At 39.8% G+C, this 19,948-nt stretch overlaps 2 protein-coding genes across 2 annotated transcripts; both read left to right on the forward strand.

Moving 5' to 3' along the window:
- The first annotated feature begins 6,324 nt into the window (after positions 1–6,324).
- On the forward strand, positions 6,325–7,032 carry LOC123107754 (protein TsetseEP). The gene has a single exon (XM_044529678.1). The coding sequence runs from the start codon at positions 6,372–6,374 to the stop codon at positions 6,771–6,773; it is 402 nt and encodes a 133-aa protein (XP_044385613.1). The 5' UTR covers positions 6,325–6,371; the 3' UTR covers positions 6,774–7,032.
- A 4,677-nt stretch (positions 7,033–11,709) lies between these two features.
- Positions 11,710–12,530, forward strand: LOC123107755 (protein TsetseEP). Its single transcript, XM_044529679.1, has one exon. The coding sequence runs from the start codon at positions 11,818–11,820 to the stop codon at positions 12,238–12,240; it is 423 nt and encodes a 140-aa protein (XP_044385614.1). The 5' UTR covers positions 11,710–11,817; the 3' UTR covers positions 12,241–12,530.
- The last annotated feature ends 7,418 nt before the right edge of the window (positions 12,531–19,948 follow it).

Consider the following 19,948-nt stretch of genomic DNA (forward strand, 5'->3'; position numbering starts at 1 on the left):
GTCAACAAAAACGAAGAGACGGACTCCCTAAATTGCAGCACACATATGAAATGTATATAGTATGTGTGTACGTGTCTGGTGTTTTATTGGATAGCTTAGATACAATCTATTGAAGTAGTTGTATGATAGCTTGTTGGTAGATGACATGGACATTTTACCAACAAGACTAACATACAATCTATTGAAGATGCCCTTAGACTGCTCACAGTGAGGAGTAACATAGAGTAGCAACTTACCGATGTTACTAGTCTATGTTACTACCTCCATAGTGGGTAGTAACATATGAGTGGTATCATGAAAGAGTTCATTTATTAGGCTATAGACTCATTATGCCTTGAAATGTGTGATGTTATAGTAACTATCTAAGTTACCACAAATCCCTCTCTCTTTATTAATTAGCTGCCACATAAGCAATCTTGTATTGAAATGTGTGATGTTACTAGTTAAGTTACTCCCATTGTGACTAGTCTTAGGTACTCCCTCCGTCCGGGTGTACAAGTCATTCGCGTAGTTCTAGGTCATCGATTTGAGGAATTAAATATGTGTTATATGTCATGAAAAGTATACCACTAGATTTCCACACGGATGTAGTTTCTAAATATATATTTTTTGTCACATATAATACATATTTAGATAGTTAAATTATCGACCTAGAACTACGCGAATGACTTATACACCGGGACGGAGGTAGTAGTAACTTAACACATTCCTAGATAATTTTGCCTATGTGGCACGTATTTAATGATGAAAGAGGTGCTTGTAGTAACATAATATGTTGCCGTAACATAGCGCTTTCTGAGGCAACATGAGTCTGTGAGCTAATAAATGAAGCCATCTATGACACTACTACTATGTTACTTTGCAATATGGAGGTAGTAACTTAGACTAGTGTCATATGCATGACACTAGTATAAGTTACTCCCCACTATGACCAGCCATACTAGGTAAACGTCACATACATTGCTACGGAAATTTATAGCAATGAAATTATAAAAAATACCATATATGTGAATAATACCACACAACATTCTCAACATATGACAATATAAAACCTAGATGTAACTGGAGGGTGGATGCATGTTATATTGTCTTGTGACCTTCAAGTTTAACTATTTGTTGTTGAAAGATAATAAATAGTAAAAAATAATGAGGTGAAGAGCTTGCGTGTGTCTGATTATGTGGAGGGCTTGCATATGATGGAAAGTGAAAAATCGAATGATTACATGCACCCTTAATGATGTGGAAGACTTGCATGTGATGAAAAATGGTAAGTGAAAGTTGATTGGTCGCATGTCCTTCATGATGTGGTTAATTTGCATGTGCATTTAAATGGGATGGCTTAATTAGATATATAGGATATGTGTGTGAAAGGTAACTGCACCCCCTGGTCAAATTAGTGGCGGAGCTACCCAAAAATTGCAACACATTTCTCTCTCTCAAGGCTGGGCCGGCTATGGCCTATCTGGCCTTGCTGTAGCTCCAACAATGATCAAGACTATCAAGAAAAGGTACCATGAAAATTATAATAACAGATTTTCTCTGACTCAATTTACAATAGGAAAAATCTCTCATTGATAGTGCTGCGCAACATACGAGAGACCACAATAATCTCTCACCCATCCCATGGTGCTGGCAAGGTCAACATTTCAAGATGGTATGTTGGCTCAGTCTTTCAGACGTGCTCATAGGGGTAGGGTGTGCGTGTGTGCGTTCATAGGGGTGAGTGTATGCGCGCGTATATGAGCGCTTGTGTTTGTACTGTGTTCAAAAATAATAATTTTGAGAGCCCTAGTGTGAAATTGGCAAATTGATAGTCTTGTTTTTTCTTTTATTGCGCATGAAAACTCCTTTTAAGCAACATTATAGTAACCCTAAAACTGACAAGGAAAGTAAATAAAGTACATAAGTAGAATTTTAGAAATCAGAGCACTAACATTTAACATGCTTGGATGAACGGGTGACTTTCGTAATATGGCTATGGGTACGAGGAATGAAAGGCCTAGAGAGTGACAAGCTCATGCTTCACTATCACAGACGTCTGAGGAGGCGGCGAGACGCTCATGTCGTCAAGCTACGAGACAAACCTGTGAAGATGAAGATCACGAATTACAATTAGGAGAACTGGTGATGCCATGTGTCTGTGTCGCACACCGATTATGATTCTTTTCCTTTTTATGGACCAGTTCAACCAACGGCTAAAGGCCTAAAGCTCGCTTCTTGGAGAACGTGTATACCTCAATTTTAGGAGAGCTTCTTCTCAGTGCTCATTAGTGCTGCAGCGCACAAGAGCTCGCGCGCATGGGTCATTGCATTAAAAGGCAAAGCGGTTGCTCGATTGGCCACCCACTACACTCTTTTTTTGCAAGCCTTTTTTTTTCTGGGATTGCTCTGTTATTCAATGAAAAATATCCCACCGGTTTTCTAAATTTAAAAATTCATGAATATGAAAATTTTCAAAAATTTGAAAAACAATTACAGTTTGAAGAGAATGAATTGAAAAACGTTGACAGTTTTGAAAAAATCACAAATTCATTTTTTGTGAATTTGAAAAAGGTGATTCAAAAAAGTTTATGAAATTTGAAAAAAATTCTCATGAATATGAAAAAATGGTCACAAATTTGAAAAGAAATGTTAGAGAAGTTTAAATTTAAAATAATCAGAAAAAGAGGAAAAAGGCAGAAGAGTAAAAAAGAAAAAACAGGACGAAAGTTTCCATAACCAAAGTTGGCCCATAAGCTTCTGGAAGCTTCCTAAAACCGACAGGAGGGAGCTTCCGCTCATGTAAATGTCATAGATTGGGCAGCCCTTTTACAATCTAGTGAATCAAGAGGTGCGTGCGCTTTCTATCAATAACTTGGAAACCAATGGTAAATAGCATATTTCCACTTTTAGCGTTCCGTGGAACGGAATTCGACCACAGATCCACAGTATGGGCTAATCCCAACATGTTTTTCTAACAAGCTAGTTTTTTCTATTGGGGCAGATGTCTCACTCTAACGAGTAGGATTTTTTTTGTTCTTATTTTCACATTTTTCTTTTTATTTTTTCTAATTCTCTAGAAAACGCTCTATAACATATATGGGTGATCATATAATTTAATAAGTGTTCATGTACTTTAAAAATGTTCATCACCTATTTATAAAACGTTTTCAAAATATGGAACGTTTTTAAAATACAAATACAATTACAAAAAGTGTTCATATTTTCTGAAAATATACACTATGAACATTTTGAACAATACGGATGAAAATTTATTTTAATACATGATGAACCTTTGATATCACAATATTTTCTAAAAATACACAATGATTTTTATATACACAATAAATATGTTGTTCATACACGATGAACATTTTGTAAAAACATGAGTGAACATTGCCCAGCTCAGATGAGGAAGGGGCGATGATTGTAGTACGTCTTCGGCTTGCTCGAGTGATTGTAGACATCGCTAGGTGGTCTATGGACCTGAACATAAGTTCTATTACCTCTGGTGTTCTTGTATTGACATGATGGTTGATAAGTAGATCGGATTTTTTCAATATTTTTTTAAGAAAAATGTTCAACTTGTCTTACAAATTGTTCCGAAGATTAAGAAAAATATATTCGCATTTTCTAAAAAGAACATTGCATTTCAATTTTTTCACATGCTTAGAAAATTGTTCATGGCAATATTAAAATATTTGTGAAATATAAAAATGTGTTATTACAGTTTTGGAAAAATGTTTGTGGTATATAAATTTTTTTCATCATGTATTTATAAAACAATCAAACTTGTATTAAAAAAATATTCTATGTGTATTTTATTTTTTTTATTTTTTTTAATAATTTCAATATGTATTTGAAAAATAGAAAAATGAAAAACAATACATGAGACAATGAACAGGAAAAGTAAAAGAGAAACCAAAAATGAAAAACCTAAATAAACCCAAGAAAGAAAACCCTGACAAAATGTTATGAGATCACAAGAAACAAACAAATGCTACACACCTGCACCACTACTGGGCCACAGCCCACACCGCATCGCCAGAGGTGAGCGCCATAGCATTTGCGCAAAATGACCGCACGAGACATAGCATTTGCGCAAAATGACCGCACAAATTGAACAAACTGTCGGCCAGCTAGTTATTAGAAAGACATGTAACTTAATTCAAACTCAACAAAATTATAGGTACAATGCTTTGGATCATAGATACAAGAAATTAGAAAATAGCTCATATAAGTAAGAATTACAATGAAACCCTCTTGAGTCAAAATATGTTAAACAGAGGAAAAAAACATTAGCACATATAATCTTTACTCTATCCGAATATATGGCGGAGCTAAACTCAGCAACCCCATTAGTTTTGGAGGTCCGGTTTCATGGAGCCTCTTTTTTTTTGGAAAATCATGCATTAATAACTACTAGTAAATGGCACGTGCCATGCACGTGTAGAGATAGTTATTAACACACATACATGTGGGTAATTTTAAGTAGTATCATACTCCCTCCGTCCCAAAATATAAGAACGTTTTTAACAGTAGCATAGTGTCAACAACGTTCTTATATTCTGGGACAAAGGGAGTATTTCACAAAAGAAGTTAAGTAGTATCATGATTTGAACTAATTAATTATTAATTATAAAACTTTGCATGATTTACTAAATATATATGTGTAATACCGAATTTACACAATATAGAATACCATAAGAAAAAGGATACCAGGTTCGTCCTCAAATTTGTCTTAATAAAGTTTAAGTTTAACTTCAGTTCAAAACTGCGATACTTACTATGGCAGAGGAAATATTAGATTGAGCAACGGAGAGAGTATTGTTTGCAAGTTATTTATCGTTAGAAATAAAATAATAATTTAAACATTAATTCTGTCTGTTTTGCAGATCAGAGTTTTTTCACAGAATTATTGATAAAAACTAAGAAAACAAGGGTAATAAATATTTGTAAAATAAATTTATAAGAGAAAGTAAAAGCTATTTAAATGTACATATATTACATTTTCACCGTTTGCCACTTTTTTTAATCTGTTTTAGCTTGTGCGCCTTTACCCAGGCTACACCATCACATGCTTTCTCTCTCTCTCTCTCGTCATGATGCGTACTTGCTAGTTGCTACTGCTAGTACTTCTCGTGCCACTCTACTCTACACCTGCATGCATCACCGGAGTCTGCTGGAAATGGAAATTTCTGGATAGTGGCTTGGCTACAAAGAACGCAAGGAGAGTCACATGCACATCCTAGAAAGTACTACTACATCTGAGAGTGGCAGACTGGCAGCACAGAGAAATGGCCCAGCGAATCCCTGCAATGTAGGCCATTAGATTGACATATCCAGCGGTTCATATGCAGCCACGTATACCGGTAACACAAGCCATTTAATTTGAGCCGTCCAATTAGGAAGATCCAACGGTTCATATGACTTGCTACTCCTATACTATATAGGAGTATAGAAAACACACGCGTGCATGAGACTGGAGAATGAGGGGCATGCAACATCAAAATAGGTTACTTTGTCGGAAGTTATAAGATTTAATAATTTGAGACAATACGCATAATAAAATCCTCACTAGTGCAGTGTCAAAAATGCTCTTATATTGTGGGATGGAGGAGTACAATTTTGAAATTGTGCCCAGTATACCGGGCCAGAGGGAGAGCTTGAGAAAACACTGAGTCAGCGAAAACTCGGTGTACGAAGCAGACCATGGAGCCTTGGGGCTTCCTAACAGGTGGTGAAGCTCACGCACGAGGTGGCTGCACGACTGGGCCAGTTCCTTTCCGGAGACCTTTCCTTTCCATTCATTGTGAATTGAACTGAAGCGATTGCTTTTTACAAACGTGTACACTGTCTATCTTAATTTCTAAATGATGGCCGGTCACATGGACGTGTGAGCACGGGATTGACAGGGAAACTAACAGAATTCTACTACTACGAGGAGGCAACTGATAAAGTAAAAATATTGCTACTCACCCTACTATCATCAGATGGAGACACACAAACATAATCCACTGGACAAGGCAACTAACATAATTTCTATTACCACGAGGTTGCAACTAATAGAGTAAAAATATTGTTACTCACACGTACTATCATCACAGAGACACACACGCAGAATCCAGCTGTGCTTATTAACACCTCTAGCTACCTACGTACGTAGGTTGCTTCATTTCTAATCAACTAATCAACCAATATAACTCCACTGCCATGTTATACAGTACTACAGTACTTGTCACTCCAGCTAGGTAACTGCAATGCTAATTAATGCAGCCTCCAGATCTGCTTTGTTTCACCCAGCCTATAAAACCACACAATATGTACCTCCAGTTCTCACACAACACACACACACACAAAACACTAGCTGCAAGCACAAGAAGTAGGCAGCAATGGCGAAGCATCGCCTCCTCGCCGTGCTCCTCATCGGGATAGTTGCAGCCTCCTCTTTCAACCAAGCAGCTGCGGCTAGCCGAGGCCTTGTTGTCGTTGGGAAGTTCACAGAGCTAGAGCCAAAGCCGGAACCCAAACCAGAGCCAATGCCCAAACCTATGCCCCACCCAGAGTCAGAGCCCTGCAAACCTGAACCGATGCCCAAACCCGAACCAAAGCCTGGACAGAAGCCTGAACCAGAACCCAAGCCCAAGCCGATGCCAAAACCAAAGCCCAAGCCCTGCTCCAAATCGAAGCCTGAGCCGATGCCAAAACCGGAACCAAAGCCGGAGCCCAAGGCTAAACCTGAACCGAAACCGAAGCCGCCTCCAAAGTGCAAACCACTGGCAACGCACAATTGATGGGATACTTATATATGACACTTGATGGAGGAGAACCCGTACGGAGCCACACTATGCTATTTTTAGAATAAGTAATGCATTATTCCCTGTATTCAATTTCTTTCTATTGTTTCATGCACGCGTGATGAGTATTAGTACTCTGTAATTATTATTTGCTTGTTGGTATATGTTCATCTACTTTGTATATGACCTGACTCATAGTTCTTTTGAGTATCAATGCATGATTGTGTTCATTCGCATGAATGAACTATTTTGTCCAGTGGACTGCTGTCTATGTTGTTTTCTCTGTGGGGTACAGAATCTGTTTATTTTTTCTATGGGATTGTTTCATATTATTTGAGGAATTGGCAGCTTGTACTACCTATATATTAAGAAGGAGAAAAATAAATACAAAAGTTGCATTACATGGCTGGGTTTTTAGGTATCCCCCACCAAAAAAGAGGTAAAATACATCAATCAGGTTCAGGTTCCGGTCAGTTCTCGACTCCAAGAGCCAATGGATGGAGAGAGCTGGTTGAAGAATGTCCTGCTTGATGAGCTGAAGGATGGCAGACTTTTGTTAGGCCTTGTGATCGAAGATGCGTCGATTTCTTTCCTTCCAAATGTTCCAGGCAGTGTAGATTGCTGCAGTTTTAGCCTCTTTGCCTAGACTGGAGGCGAAGTCGTTCCACCAAAGAGCAATGGAGGTTGCATGCTAGGCTGGAGGAATAAGAGAGGGAATGCCCAGGTCACCGTTCACAAGAAACAAGATGACTCGGGCAAAGGGGCATTGGAGAATAAGGTGCAGAGGGGCTCGTCTTATTGGTCGCAGAGATTGCACTTCTCACTGTGACGAAAATCGTAGAGGTTGAACACTGAGTAATTTTTAAACACATGACAATTTTTAGAATGAACAGTAAATATTTTTTCACAGAAAATGAACATTTTGTAAAGACACAATGAACATTGCAAAATGTTCGACCAGTCTTAAACAATGTTCATGAGATTTTACAAATATATTTGCATTGTTCCGAAGAATGTTTGTCACAAATTATTTTCACATGTTTAAAAATATTCATGGCAATAATAAAAAAATGTTCATGAAATATTAAAAATTGTTCATACAGTTTTTGAAAAATGCCCGTGGTATATAAAAATGTTCAAACATGCATTCCAAAAATGTGCAAGGTGTATTTCAAAAATAGTTACCATTTATTTGAAAAGTTCAACGTGTATTTGAAAATTTGTTAACTTGCATTTGAAATTTTAATTAATTAAAATAAAATAAAATAAAAACACAAAAAATAACAGGAAAAGTATAAGTAAAAAACTGAAAATGAAAAACCTAAAGGAAAGAAATAGAGAAAAGACAGGAAAAAGGCAGACAATACCTTCCCAAAACTGTACGAAACTTACCAGCGGTACACAGCGAGAGCTATATCTCGCTTATAGTGAGATGGTATGAGCTCTCGCATGAAGCGTAGCGCTACTAACAACTGGGCCACTATCCGTTCGTGTTAGATTAGCAGGTCGCAACCTTATTAAGAAAAAGAGTTGTATATTCACTAGTTTTCCGTGTTTTTTTTGCTTTTGTTTTTGCTTGTTTTTTCAACAGCTTTTCTTCCATTCTTTCTTGGTATTACAGGTTTTTTTTATTTTCTTTGTTTTCTCGATTTTTTTCACTAGCTTCTTACTTTTTCTTTCTTTTTTCCTTTGGTTTTTTAATTTATTTTCTCATTTCTATATTAGTTTCCTTTTGTTTTCTTATTTCTTTTCCAGTTTTCCTATACACATTTTTGTATATATCTAATACATTTTTCTAATACACATTAAGTATTTTTTAATACAAGATTAATATTTACTGAATACATAGCAACATTTTTTCTATACATATTTAAGATTTTTTAAAATGCTTCATTAACATTTTCAAATATCAGATTAACTTTTTTTAATACATGGTCAAAAAATTCTATACACATTCTACATTTTTTCCAGATCCTTAATTAACATTTTGCAAATACAAGTTTAACATTTTTACAGTACATGGTCAACATCTTTTCTATACACATTTAAGAGTTTTTCAAATGCTTGATAAACATTTCAAATACAAGTTTAACATTTTTATAATACATGGTAACCATTTCTTATACACATTTAACATTTTTAAATTGCTTGACTAATTTTTTAAAGTACTTTTTTAACTTTTTTAAGTGCTTGGATTAACATTTTAAAAACCATGATCACCTTTTTAGACACACATTATATACTACATGAGAAACATTTTCTCTATGTACATTTAACATTTTTCAAATGTTAGGTTAACATTTTTTTGAAATATTTTATATAAAGTTTTTTTAATATATTTATTTATATTATTTTAGGTGTAAATGAAAGTAAAAATGAAAAGCAAATAAAGAAACTAAAAACGAGGCAGTGGCCTCCCCACGCACTGGGCTGGGCCATACGCTCGCGCGACTGCAAGACGCTTCAGCGAGTGGTTGCCCCACTAGAAGCGAGATATAGCCGCGCCCACGCTACGCTGTCTCATCCACTACTGGGCCATGGTCCACGCCGCATCGCTAGAGGTGAGTGCTGTGTGCGCCTTGTAGTAGGCGAGACATAGCATTTGCGGAAAATTACTGCACGATTGAACGACGAGTTATCTTTTTTTAGATGACCTATAACTTTATTCAAACTCGATAAAATTATAGGTAAAAGGCTTCGGATAATAGGTCCAAGAAATTAAAAACTAAGTCCTATAACTAAGAATTTGAAACTATTTTCTCAAAAATTTAAATTCATGATTTTACAAATTTGAAAAACATCATGACTTTTGAAAATGTTTAAAAGATTGATACCATGGAGATGACCGTTCTGAGAAATTTTACTATTTATAAAAGTCATGAACGTTTTCCAAATTTTTAAAATTTTCGAATATTTTAAAATTCATTTATTTTTCAAAATTTTATGTTTTTAAAATTCATGAACATATTATTAAATTTATGAAGATTGTTCAAAAGCAAAAATATTTAAAATTACTATATATTTTTTAGTTAAAAAAACAAATTGTACAATTTTTAAAATCCAGGAGTTTTTTTTTCAATTCATGAACATTTGCATGAGTTAATCTATAAAAAAAAAATATGAAATCGGTTTTTAGCTAGCGAGCGGGAGAAGTGGCAATGGGGAGCGAGTGCGCTAATGGGTCGTAGTGTGTCGTATGTTCCACGTGAGCGTACAGTACAAATGCGGATGCACATACATACGGACATACAATCATCTCTATGAACGATCGCACACCCCCTATCCCTATGAGCCCCTTCGAATGACTGTGCTGACATATCATTTTGAGATTGAGAAAGCCACCACATACGCCTTCGTAGTTGACGGGAACATCTCCTCCCACTGAATGAGCATCGGAAGCCTGGAATAATCTAGAAAAATGAGCAGACCAATGTCAAGTCTAGGACTTGAATCTTGGTAGGCTGGTTTCACTACGAAGAACCTAACCATCTAAGCTAGGCACGGTTCACAGGAGTGCCTGAAGATAGGAGCTCCCCGTGAAATGATCAAAGGCCTTGAGATGGTTTCCTGGGCGGCGTTCCATCGAGCTTCACTCTTTCCTTTGAAAGATAAAAACACCGACAAGATGGTCAAGTACTTGGTGTGCTAGTTCCAAGCATGTGATGTGTATTATCTAGAAGTACAAAACTACCATTCTCTCTAGTTGTTGAAATATTCCTAAATCTCTTAGGTTTCTTTTAGAAAAAAGTATATGCTTCTACTAGAAATTAAAAAGGAATATGTCGATATCAAGATGATATCAATTACACCCCGGCCTCTGCAAAAACACGGTGTCAAAGTTATTCAAGACATCGAAGCTGCGACAACTTAATTATTTTTTAAACAAAATAAAAAAAGAACGATAATACACGGCGAGCAGCAACATCGAGCGAGTGAGAGAAGCGGACGAGGGGTTGTAGCCCTTATATCATATCATGCCTATCCACTAAACTCCTTTGATACCAGCAAGAATTTTGTTGTTACTTTCTCTTCAAATGCGCCAACCGACAATCTATCGATCGAGAATAGGAGAATGCTTCTCTTGATTTTTCCTTCTATATTTGTACAGTGTACAACTCTCTGTTTATGAGTATTGGGGTTTTTCCTCTCTTAGTGAATGTAACGCAAGAAAGAAGGCAGCGCTGCTGCATTTTGCTTAAATTCACTAGATATGTGGGTTGGGTGGGTCAATGCTAGGTCTAACCGCCAAGTTATTTAACTTCACGCATCTTACCTATCCATATTTCTACGTTGATGAGGTACGTAGAAAATAGTAAAAAGGAGATGAAAGGTTGACACATGGTTAGCAAAAGAAAAGCGTGAGCAGTCCAACCATGCATGCTAATCAACGGGAACATACGCCGGGCTGGAACCCATGCCCTACTGCTACAATGAAAATAATTAGTGAGGGCCGGAGTGAAGTGTAGAAAAGGCCATGGTGCATGCATGCTGTGGGAAACGGATGGGGGGTCATTTTCGTGTGCACCACTGGTCCTTGTGACAAGAGGATACCCGTAGCTAGAGCTGGCCCTCTCTACTTACGTTAAACCACTACTATCTTTATCATATGTATGTTTGTATGCATGTCGGTCTGTACCTACCGGCAACTGCTCAGCACGCCACACAACCATACAATACAGATCACATCTATATATACATCTTAAGTATATATGGGTGCCCTACATAGACGTGTGGTCTGGTGTGAGCAAGGGACAAGGCAACTAACAGCATTTTCTGTTTGCAGCAGGGTGCAACTAATAGAGTTGAAATACTATTACTGGATATGTTGTTGTGCCGATCCACACACCCACCGACGGCACTGGTTTACAGGGATTGTGGCACACGCGTCCGGGTCTGATTGGCTCCTCCACCCTATAAAACCACACCGTATGTGTCTCCACTTCTCCACACAGAGCACACCCATCCACCATCCATCCATCCAGGCTAGAAGCAGCGGCGAAACAAGTGCGCCCCTAGCTGCGAGCACAAGGGGCAGGCAGCAATGGCGAGGCATCGCCTCCTTGCCGTGCTCATGCTCCTCGTCGGGGTAGTGGCAGCCTCCACTTTCCACCAAGCGGCCGCCGCTGGCCGGGGCCTTGCTGCCGTCGAGAAGTTTGCGGACCTGGAGCCAAAGCCAAAACCTAAACAAGAGGCAATGCCCAAACCAATGCCGAAGCCTGAACCCAAGCCGATGCCAAAGCCCGAGCCCAAGCCCAAGCCCAAGCCGATGCCTAAACCTGAACCCAAGCCAGAGCCCAAGCCCAAGCCGATGCCCAAACCTGAACCCAAGCCAGAGCCCAAGCATAAACCAATGCCTAAGCCAGAGCCTAAGCCGGAACCTATGCCTAAGCCGGAGCCCAAGCCTAAACCTGACCCGAAACTAGAGCCACCACCAAAGCACAAGCCGCCAACAGCTTACAATTGATGGGATACTATATATGACAACAGAAAGATCAAGGAGATCATGGCCGGGGCCACAATCGCGATATTTCTGGAATAAGTAGTGTAGTAACAATGTCATTCTATCCGGCTAGCTCGATAGCGATGCATCTTTCTGTATTCTATGTATTTCGTTACATTTATAAAGTTTCTGTTCCATGCATCCATGATGAGTATTACTACTTTGTAATTGTTATTTGCTTGTTGGTGTAAGTTCAATTTTGTACGTGACTCGTTGTTCTATTTGTGTATCGCATGAATGAGTTATTTTGTCTAGAGGACCGCAGTCTATGTTGTTTTTCTCCATGGGATGCAGTATAACATTTATTTGGAGAGTATTGCACTGGAGCAAGCGATATTCTTTATATATGTGACAAGTAACCTTATGAAAATTTTGGAAGATTTTAACAAAGGTAGAAAGGTGGCTCCTTTGTAAAATCAAGAATATGTGGTTTAGTCTCTTATAAGGTGGGGCCCATTGTCCGTTCAATCAAGGCCAAGGCATGTCATAATTTTAGCCAAACACTCAGCGCAAACTAAAAAGAGACGGGAAACCAGGATCCTGAGACCGTTTTTATGTTCGTACTCATGGGACACAATCCATAATTCATTTTGCATTTTTCTTCAAGTTTATGACACTTGTTTGGAATTGTCTCGAGTGTGTAATGTATGAAAAGAAATTAACCAATTGAATGGTTTTATAAGCTATCCTCATTTTACTGGAAGGGTGTTTATATGTCTCAACATGAGACCCCATATGTCATGGAGCGGGATTGGTGATGCTTCAGGCCTTACATTCAGTCGTGATGTTTGAAGTCCAAAAAAGTTAATTTAATACTTCACTAAATGTCGCTCTGGTGTTTTTCGAAAAAAAATAATTTATTACTTCAATTGGCTCGTCAGTCAAACCGGTTGAATGTAACTTGTGCTACCGTCTCCCCACAACTGCATACAAGGACCATAGGCGCCTAATCATCTGCACATTGTAGAGAGCACCAAGTAAAGATACATCATGTGGCTTGGAAGATAACTTGCAACAAATTTGATTAGTTGTATGGTTAAAATACAATCATTATGGCAATACAATATTGGCCATAATAAGGCAGACATGCGAACGCGCATATGAGCCTAGGTGGTTACAACCTTTCAAATGATGTGTAGAAAAACGTTCTACTTTGGTTGTGTTGTCATAGCACTGTTGCATACCATGTGTGAGATTCTTGTTTGATTTCAGCTATAGTTTATCCCTTTTTGTTACAACTTTCACTTCGTTTGAAGCCTGCAGTTGTAGCCTCCCCTTCGTTCGATGGGGAATCAATTGCCCCAAAGCCACTACCCTGACATCACACACCCACATCAATGAAGCCACCTCCACCACCCCACAATCCAAAGACACACATATCTGCCAAGGAAAGGTTTAAGGCTCCCGGCTAGCATGAACGGTGGAGAAATATTTCTGGAAAAAGGGATAGAATCCCCATGCCCCGGCCCCACGACATTACGTGAACATCGTCCGTTGTCTCCTTTGTTGTCAGATAAATACTTTTTTTTTAAATGCGAAAATACACCCAAAGGGCATCTTATAAGTAACATTTATCAAGGGAAACTGTGGACAGTACAATGGAAAGATAACAAGATACAACTTGACTTGCAAAAAATAAAACGTACTTCAAAAATCATACTGGATGTCTTCTTCATTCCCTCGAGGGGAGCATGAAGAATGCACACAACCAGTAGTAAGGGAAAGAGACACTTGCAAAAACATCCACACCAAACCAGGCTTTGAATACCACAATAACCACTTGCCGCTAGAAACAAGATCTAGTAACCAATGATGAAATGTCGGTTGGGGCATCACCCTACACAACGCAAACTTGCAATCCTTCACGACCAATTCAATGGGTTGGAGAAACCGTACCCGATGTATACTTGTGTCTCTTGAGCAAGCAATACACATGATTCATTGCATTGGTCAATCATGTTTGTGGTTCTTGAGATGGCTACGTGAGAATTAATCATTTTTGGTTTTGATGTACTTCTCCGCGTGGTAGCTGGATTTACATAAAGCAAAAAGGTTAACAATTAAAACTAATCACAAAGGCGGACCTGAGATGGCTCATTGATGACCTAAAGCGCATGGATCACCATTGTACCATTTGTGGTAGTATTGAGCAAATATTATAACACTAGTAGAAAACAGGGCTTTGGTCCAGGCCGGGTCAGCCCATTAGTCCCGGTTCAGTCCAGAACCGGGACCAATGTGGGCATTGGTCCCAGTTCGTGAGCCCAGGGGGCCGGCCGGGCCACGTGGGCCATTGGTCCCGGTTCATCTGGACCTTTTGGTCCCGGTTGGTGGGATGAACCGGGACTAATGGGCCTCGCTCCTGGCCCACCACCATTGGTCCCGGTTGGTGGCTTGAACCGGGACCAAAGGCTCCCCTTTAGTCCCGGCTCATGTCACCAACCGGGATCAATGAGGTGCCTATATATACCCCTCGCTCGCGAGCAGAGCACCCCAGTGCTCTGTTTTTCTCTGGCCGGGCTTGGTGGTGCTCTAGCTCACCTCCTATGCACACAAGGTGTTCGATGGAATGCCCGAGCCACACTACTTAAGCTTTCTTCTCTCCAAGCTCGACCTCCAAGCTCCATTTTCCATAATATTTGTCTAGGTTTAGCGGTCCGTCACGCCCCGTCCCCGTCTTCACCGCCGTCGATTACCCGCGCCGAGCTCATCGCCGGCACCACCGTGGTGAGCCTCTTGTTCTTATCTTCTTTCTGAAAGGAAAAATATTCTTACTTGTATGTTTACATAGATACTTGTATTATTTTCTTACTTTTATTATTGCATCTTATATAGTGCGATGGTTTTGGTATCCACCCCCGTCGGCCCTCGTCCTGTCTATGATTCGGATGTGGTATATATATTATCTTTATAACTATTGGTTCATTTATTGTTTATGAAAATTATGCCGACCAACGTGACATAGATTTTATTTATGTAGGATGTATGTGAATCGGAAATGCCAACCGACCCTATTGTCGAGAGGTTAAATTTAGTTGAAGAAGAAAACAATTTGTTGAAGGAAAAAATAAAAAAAATTGAGGAGGAGAAGATGATATTGGAGTTGCATGTTGCGGATGTCGTCGATGATCACAAGATCAAGATGGATGCAATGCGCTTGAAGATTAGAAAATATGCCATTCATACCAAGGCTTGGTATCATTATGCCGTTGGATCAATTGTTACCTTGGTTGCGATTATGATCGCATTTGTTTTCGCATTGAAATGTTTTACATAGTTTCAATGTATGGTTTAATTAATTAGATGCTCTGGAGAGCTATATGTTGTTAGATGAGAACTATGTATGCACTTTGGTTTTAATGTGATGATGAACTTCTATTAATTTGGACACTTAATTATATATAATGCACGCAGATGAACCGGCAATGGATGTACGGTGACAGACACACCTGCGAGTACATTAAGGGCGTGCATGAGTTTCTCGATGCGGCTGAGGCAAACAAGCAGAATGGTTTTATGTGTTGTCCATGCACTGAATGTGGGAATACGAGATCTTACTCTAACCGGAAAATCCTTCACTCCCACATGCTTTACAAGGGTTTCATGCCACAGTATAATGTTTGGACGAGGCACGGAGAAATACGGGTTATGATGGAAGACGGCGAAGAAGAAGAGTACGATGACAACTATGTGCCCCATGAATACGGTGATGCTGCAAAGGGGGGAGCTGGTGAAGATCAAGAGGAACCAGACGATGTGCCCAATGATGCTGCAACGGGTGAAGTTGCTGAAGATTAAGAGGAACCAGACGATGTGCCCGATGATGATGATCTCCACCGGGTCATTGTCGATGCAAGGACGCAATGCGAAAGTCAAAAGGAGAAGCTAAAGTTCGATCGCATGTTAGAGGATCACAAAAAAGGGTTATACCCCAATTGCGAAGATGGCAACACAAAGCTCGGTACCATACTGGAATTGCTGCAGTGGAAGGCAGAGAATGCTGTGGCTGACAAAGGATTTGAGAAGCTATTGAAAATATTGAAGAAGAAGCTTCCAAAGGATAACGAATTGCCCGACAGTACATACGCAGCAAAGAAGGTCGTATGCCCTCTAGGATTGGAGGTGGAGAAGATACATGCATGCCCTAATGACTGCATCCTCTACCGCGGTGCATACAAGGATCTGAACGCATGCCCGGTATGTGGTGCATTGCGGTATAAGATCAGACGAGATGACCCTGGTGATGTTGACGGCGAGCCCCCCAGGAAGAGGGTTCCTGCGAAGGTGATGTGGTATGCTCCTATAATACCACGGTTGAAACGTCTGTTCAGAAACGAAGAGCATGCCAAGTTGATGCGATGGCACAGTGAGAACCGAAAGAAAGATGGGAAATTGAGAGCACCCGCTGACGGGTCGCAGTGGAGAAAAATCGAGAGAAAGTACTGGGATGAGTTTGCAAAGGACCCAAGGAATGTATGGTTTGCTTTAAGCGCGGATGGCATTAATCCTTTCGGGGAGCAGAGCAGCAATCACAGCACCTGGCCCGTGACTCTATGTATGTATAACCTTCCTCCTTGGATGTGCATGAAGCGGAAGTTCATTATGATGCCAGTTCTCATCCAAGGCCCTAAGCAACCCGGCAATGAAATTGATGTGTACCTAAGGCCATTAGTTGAAGAACTTTTACAGCTGTGGAATGGAAACAGTGTACGTACATGGGATGAGCACAGACAGGAGGAATTTAACCTTAAGGCGTTGCTGTTCGTGACCATCAACGATTGGCCCGCTCTCAGTAACCTTTCAGGACAGACAAACAAAGGATACCATGCATGCACGCACTGTTTAGATGACACTGAAAGTATATATGTGGACAAATGCAGGAAGAATGTGTACCTGGGCCATCGTCGATTTCTTCCGACCAACCATCAATGTCGAAAGAAAGGCAAGCATTTCAAAGGCGAGGCAGATCACCGGAAGAAGCCCGCCATGCGTAACGGTGATCACGTACTTTCTATGGTCAATGATTTACACTACATAATCTTTGGAAAGGGTCCCGTTGGACTAGCTGTTCCGAATGACGCTGAGGGACACGCACCCATGTGGAAGAAGAAATCTATATTTTGGGACCTACCCTACTGGAAAGACCTAGAGGTCCGCTCTTCAATCGACGTGATGCACGTGACGAAGAACCTTTGCGTGAACCTGCTAGGCTTCTTGGGCGTGTATGGGAAGACAAAAGATACACCTGAGGCACGGGAGGACCTGCAACGTTTGCACGAAAAAGACGGCATGCCTCCGAAGCAGTATAAAGATCCTGCCAGCTACGCTCTTACGAAAGAAGAGAAAGAAATCTTCTTTGAATGCCTGCTCAGTATGAAGGTCACGACTGGCTTCTCGTCGAATATAAAGGGAATAATAAATATGCCAGAGAAAAAGTTTCAGAACCTAAAGTCTCATGACTGCCACGTGATTATGACGCAACTGCTTCCAGTTGCATTGAGGGGGCTTCTACCAGAAAACGTCCGATTAGCCATTGTGAAGCTATGTGCATTCCTCAATGCAATCTCTCAGAAGGTGATCGGTCCAGAAATCGTACCAAGGCTAAGGAGTGATGTGGCGCACTGTTTTGTCAGTTTCGAGCTGGTGTTCCCACCATCCTTCTTCAATATCATGACGCACGTCCTAGTTCATCTAGTCGACGAGATTGTCATCCTGGGGCCCGTATTTCTACACAATATGTTCCCCTTTGAGAGGTTCATGGGAGTCCTAAAGAAATATGTCTGTGCTAGGCCAGAAGGAAGCATCTCCATGGGCCATCAAACAGAGGATGTTATCGGGTTTTGTGTTGACTTCATTCCTGGCCTTAAGAAGATAGGTCTCCCTAAATCGCGGTATGAGGGGAGACTGACTGGAAAAGGCACTCTTGGAAGAGACTCAATAATATGCAGGGACGAATATTCTTGGTCTCAAGCACACTACACAGTTCTACAGAACTCTACCTTGGTGACCCCGTATGTCGATGAACACAAGAACAGTCTGCGTTCCAAACACCCGGAGCAGTGCGACGACTGGATTACATGTGAACACATCAGGACTTTCAGCAGTTGGTTGGAAACACGTCTCAGAGGTGACAACACTATTTGTGATGAGTTGTACTTGTTGTCCAGGGGACCATCTTTGACTGTATTGACTTACAAAGGATATGAGATAAATGGGAATACATTTTACACGATCGTCCAAGATCAAAAGAGCACCAACCAAAACAGCGGTGTCCGCTTTGATGCAGCAACCGAGAGCGGAAAGGACACATATTATGGTTACAAAGTGGACATATGGGAACTTGACTACGGACCTGATTTTAAGGTCCCTTTGTTTAAGTGCAAATGGGTCAATCTGTCAGGCGGCGTGGTACAGGTAGACCCATAGTACGGAATGACAACAGTGGATCTGAAAAATCTTGGATACACTGACGAACCGTTCGTCCTAGCCAATGATGTGGCACAGGTTATCTATGTGAAGGACATGTCTACCAAACTGAGAAAAAGAAAAGATAAGGAAGCGAATACATCATACGATGAGCCAAAGCGCCACATAGTTCTTTCAGGAAAAAGGGACATCCTAGGAGTGGATGGCAAGACAAACATGTCTGAAGATTATGAAAAGTTTCATGAAATTCCTCCCTTCAATGTCAAGGCTGACCCAAGCATCCTGATAAACAATGAAGATTATCCATGGTTACGGTGCAATAAGCAAATGACACAAGCGAAGAAAAAGTGAAGACTTTCTCCCGCAACTATTATGATGATACCATGCCAACTTTGTAACACACGAACATGCTACCATTGTCCGTTTTGTACATGCACATGCTATGTGGGTGAAATTATGATACCATGCCAACTTTCAACTTTTTCAGAGTTCATTTGAAATGCTTTCATGTCTTATGGTTCGGCCCTCGTAATACCATGACCATTAGTCCCTGGCCCATGCCAACTTTCAACTTTCAACTTTCTAAAACTAATGGCACTAACAGAAAGTTTATAATTTTGCTCCTCGCCCCTGGCCCATGACCATTAGTCCCGGTTTGTGCCACAAACCGGGACTAAAAGGTTGGTCCTCGTTGCGGGCAGAGTTTAGTCCCACCTCACCAACCGAAGGGGGCTCACACCGGTTTATAAGCCCTTCCCTCTCTGCATTGTTGAGCTCCTCTCAAAGTGAAAATAGATGCCCTAATAGAGAAAAGTTTAACCTAAATTCATAGTGAATTTCTCTGAAATTCATAGAAATTTACTAGGAATTTAGGTTGAATTTTCTCTATAAGCGCATCTATTCTCATTTTTTATTAAGTTAATCACAAACTTGTGATTCAAACAATTTTCAAAGAATTCAAATTTTAACTATTCAAATTTGAAAACTAATGGCACTAACAGAAAGTTTATAATTTTTCTAAAACTAATGGCACTAACAGAAATTTTATAATTTTGCTAACCTAAAAGCAAACAGAATTAAAAATTAAAGCAAAAAACAAAAGAAAATAAATAATGCAAAAAACAAATCAAAAAAACAGGAAAAAACTATTTTTATAGTAAAGTTAATCACAAAATAAAATAAATAAAGCAACAAAGAAAACAAAAAAACAAAAAAAGTGTTTTGAAATTTGAAAACTAATGGCACT

This window comes from Triticum aestivum, chromosome 5A (assembly GCF_018294505.1).
Source record: "Triticum aestivum cultivar Chinese Spring chromosome 5A, IWGSC CS RefSeq v2.1, whole genome shotgun sequence".
Lineage (NCBI taxonomy): Eukaryota > Viridiplantae > Streptophyta > Magnoliopsida > Poales > Poaceae > Triticum > Triticum aestivum.

Coding starts and splice junctions, on each gene's coding strand:
- LOC123107754 (XM_044529678.1), top strand. CDS start 6,372: ATGGCGAAGCATCGCCTCCTCGCCGTGCTCCTCATCGGGATAGTTGCA.
- LOC123107755 (XM_044529679.1), top strand. CDS start 11,818: ATGGCGAGGCATCGCCTCCTTGCCGTGCTCATGCTCCTCGTCGGGGTA.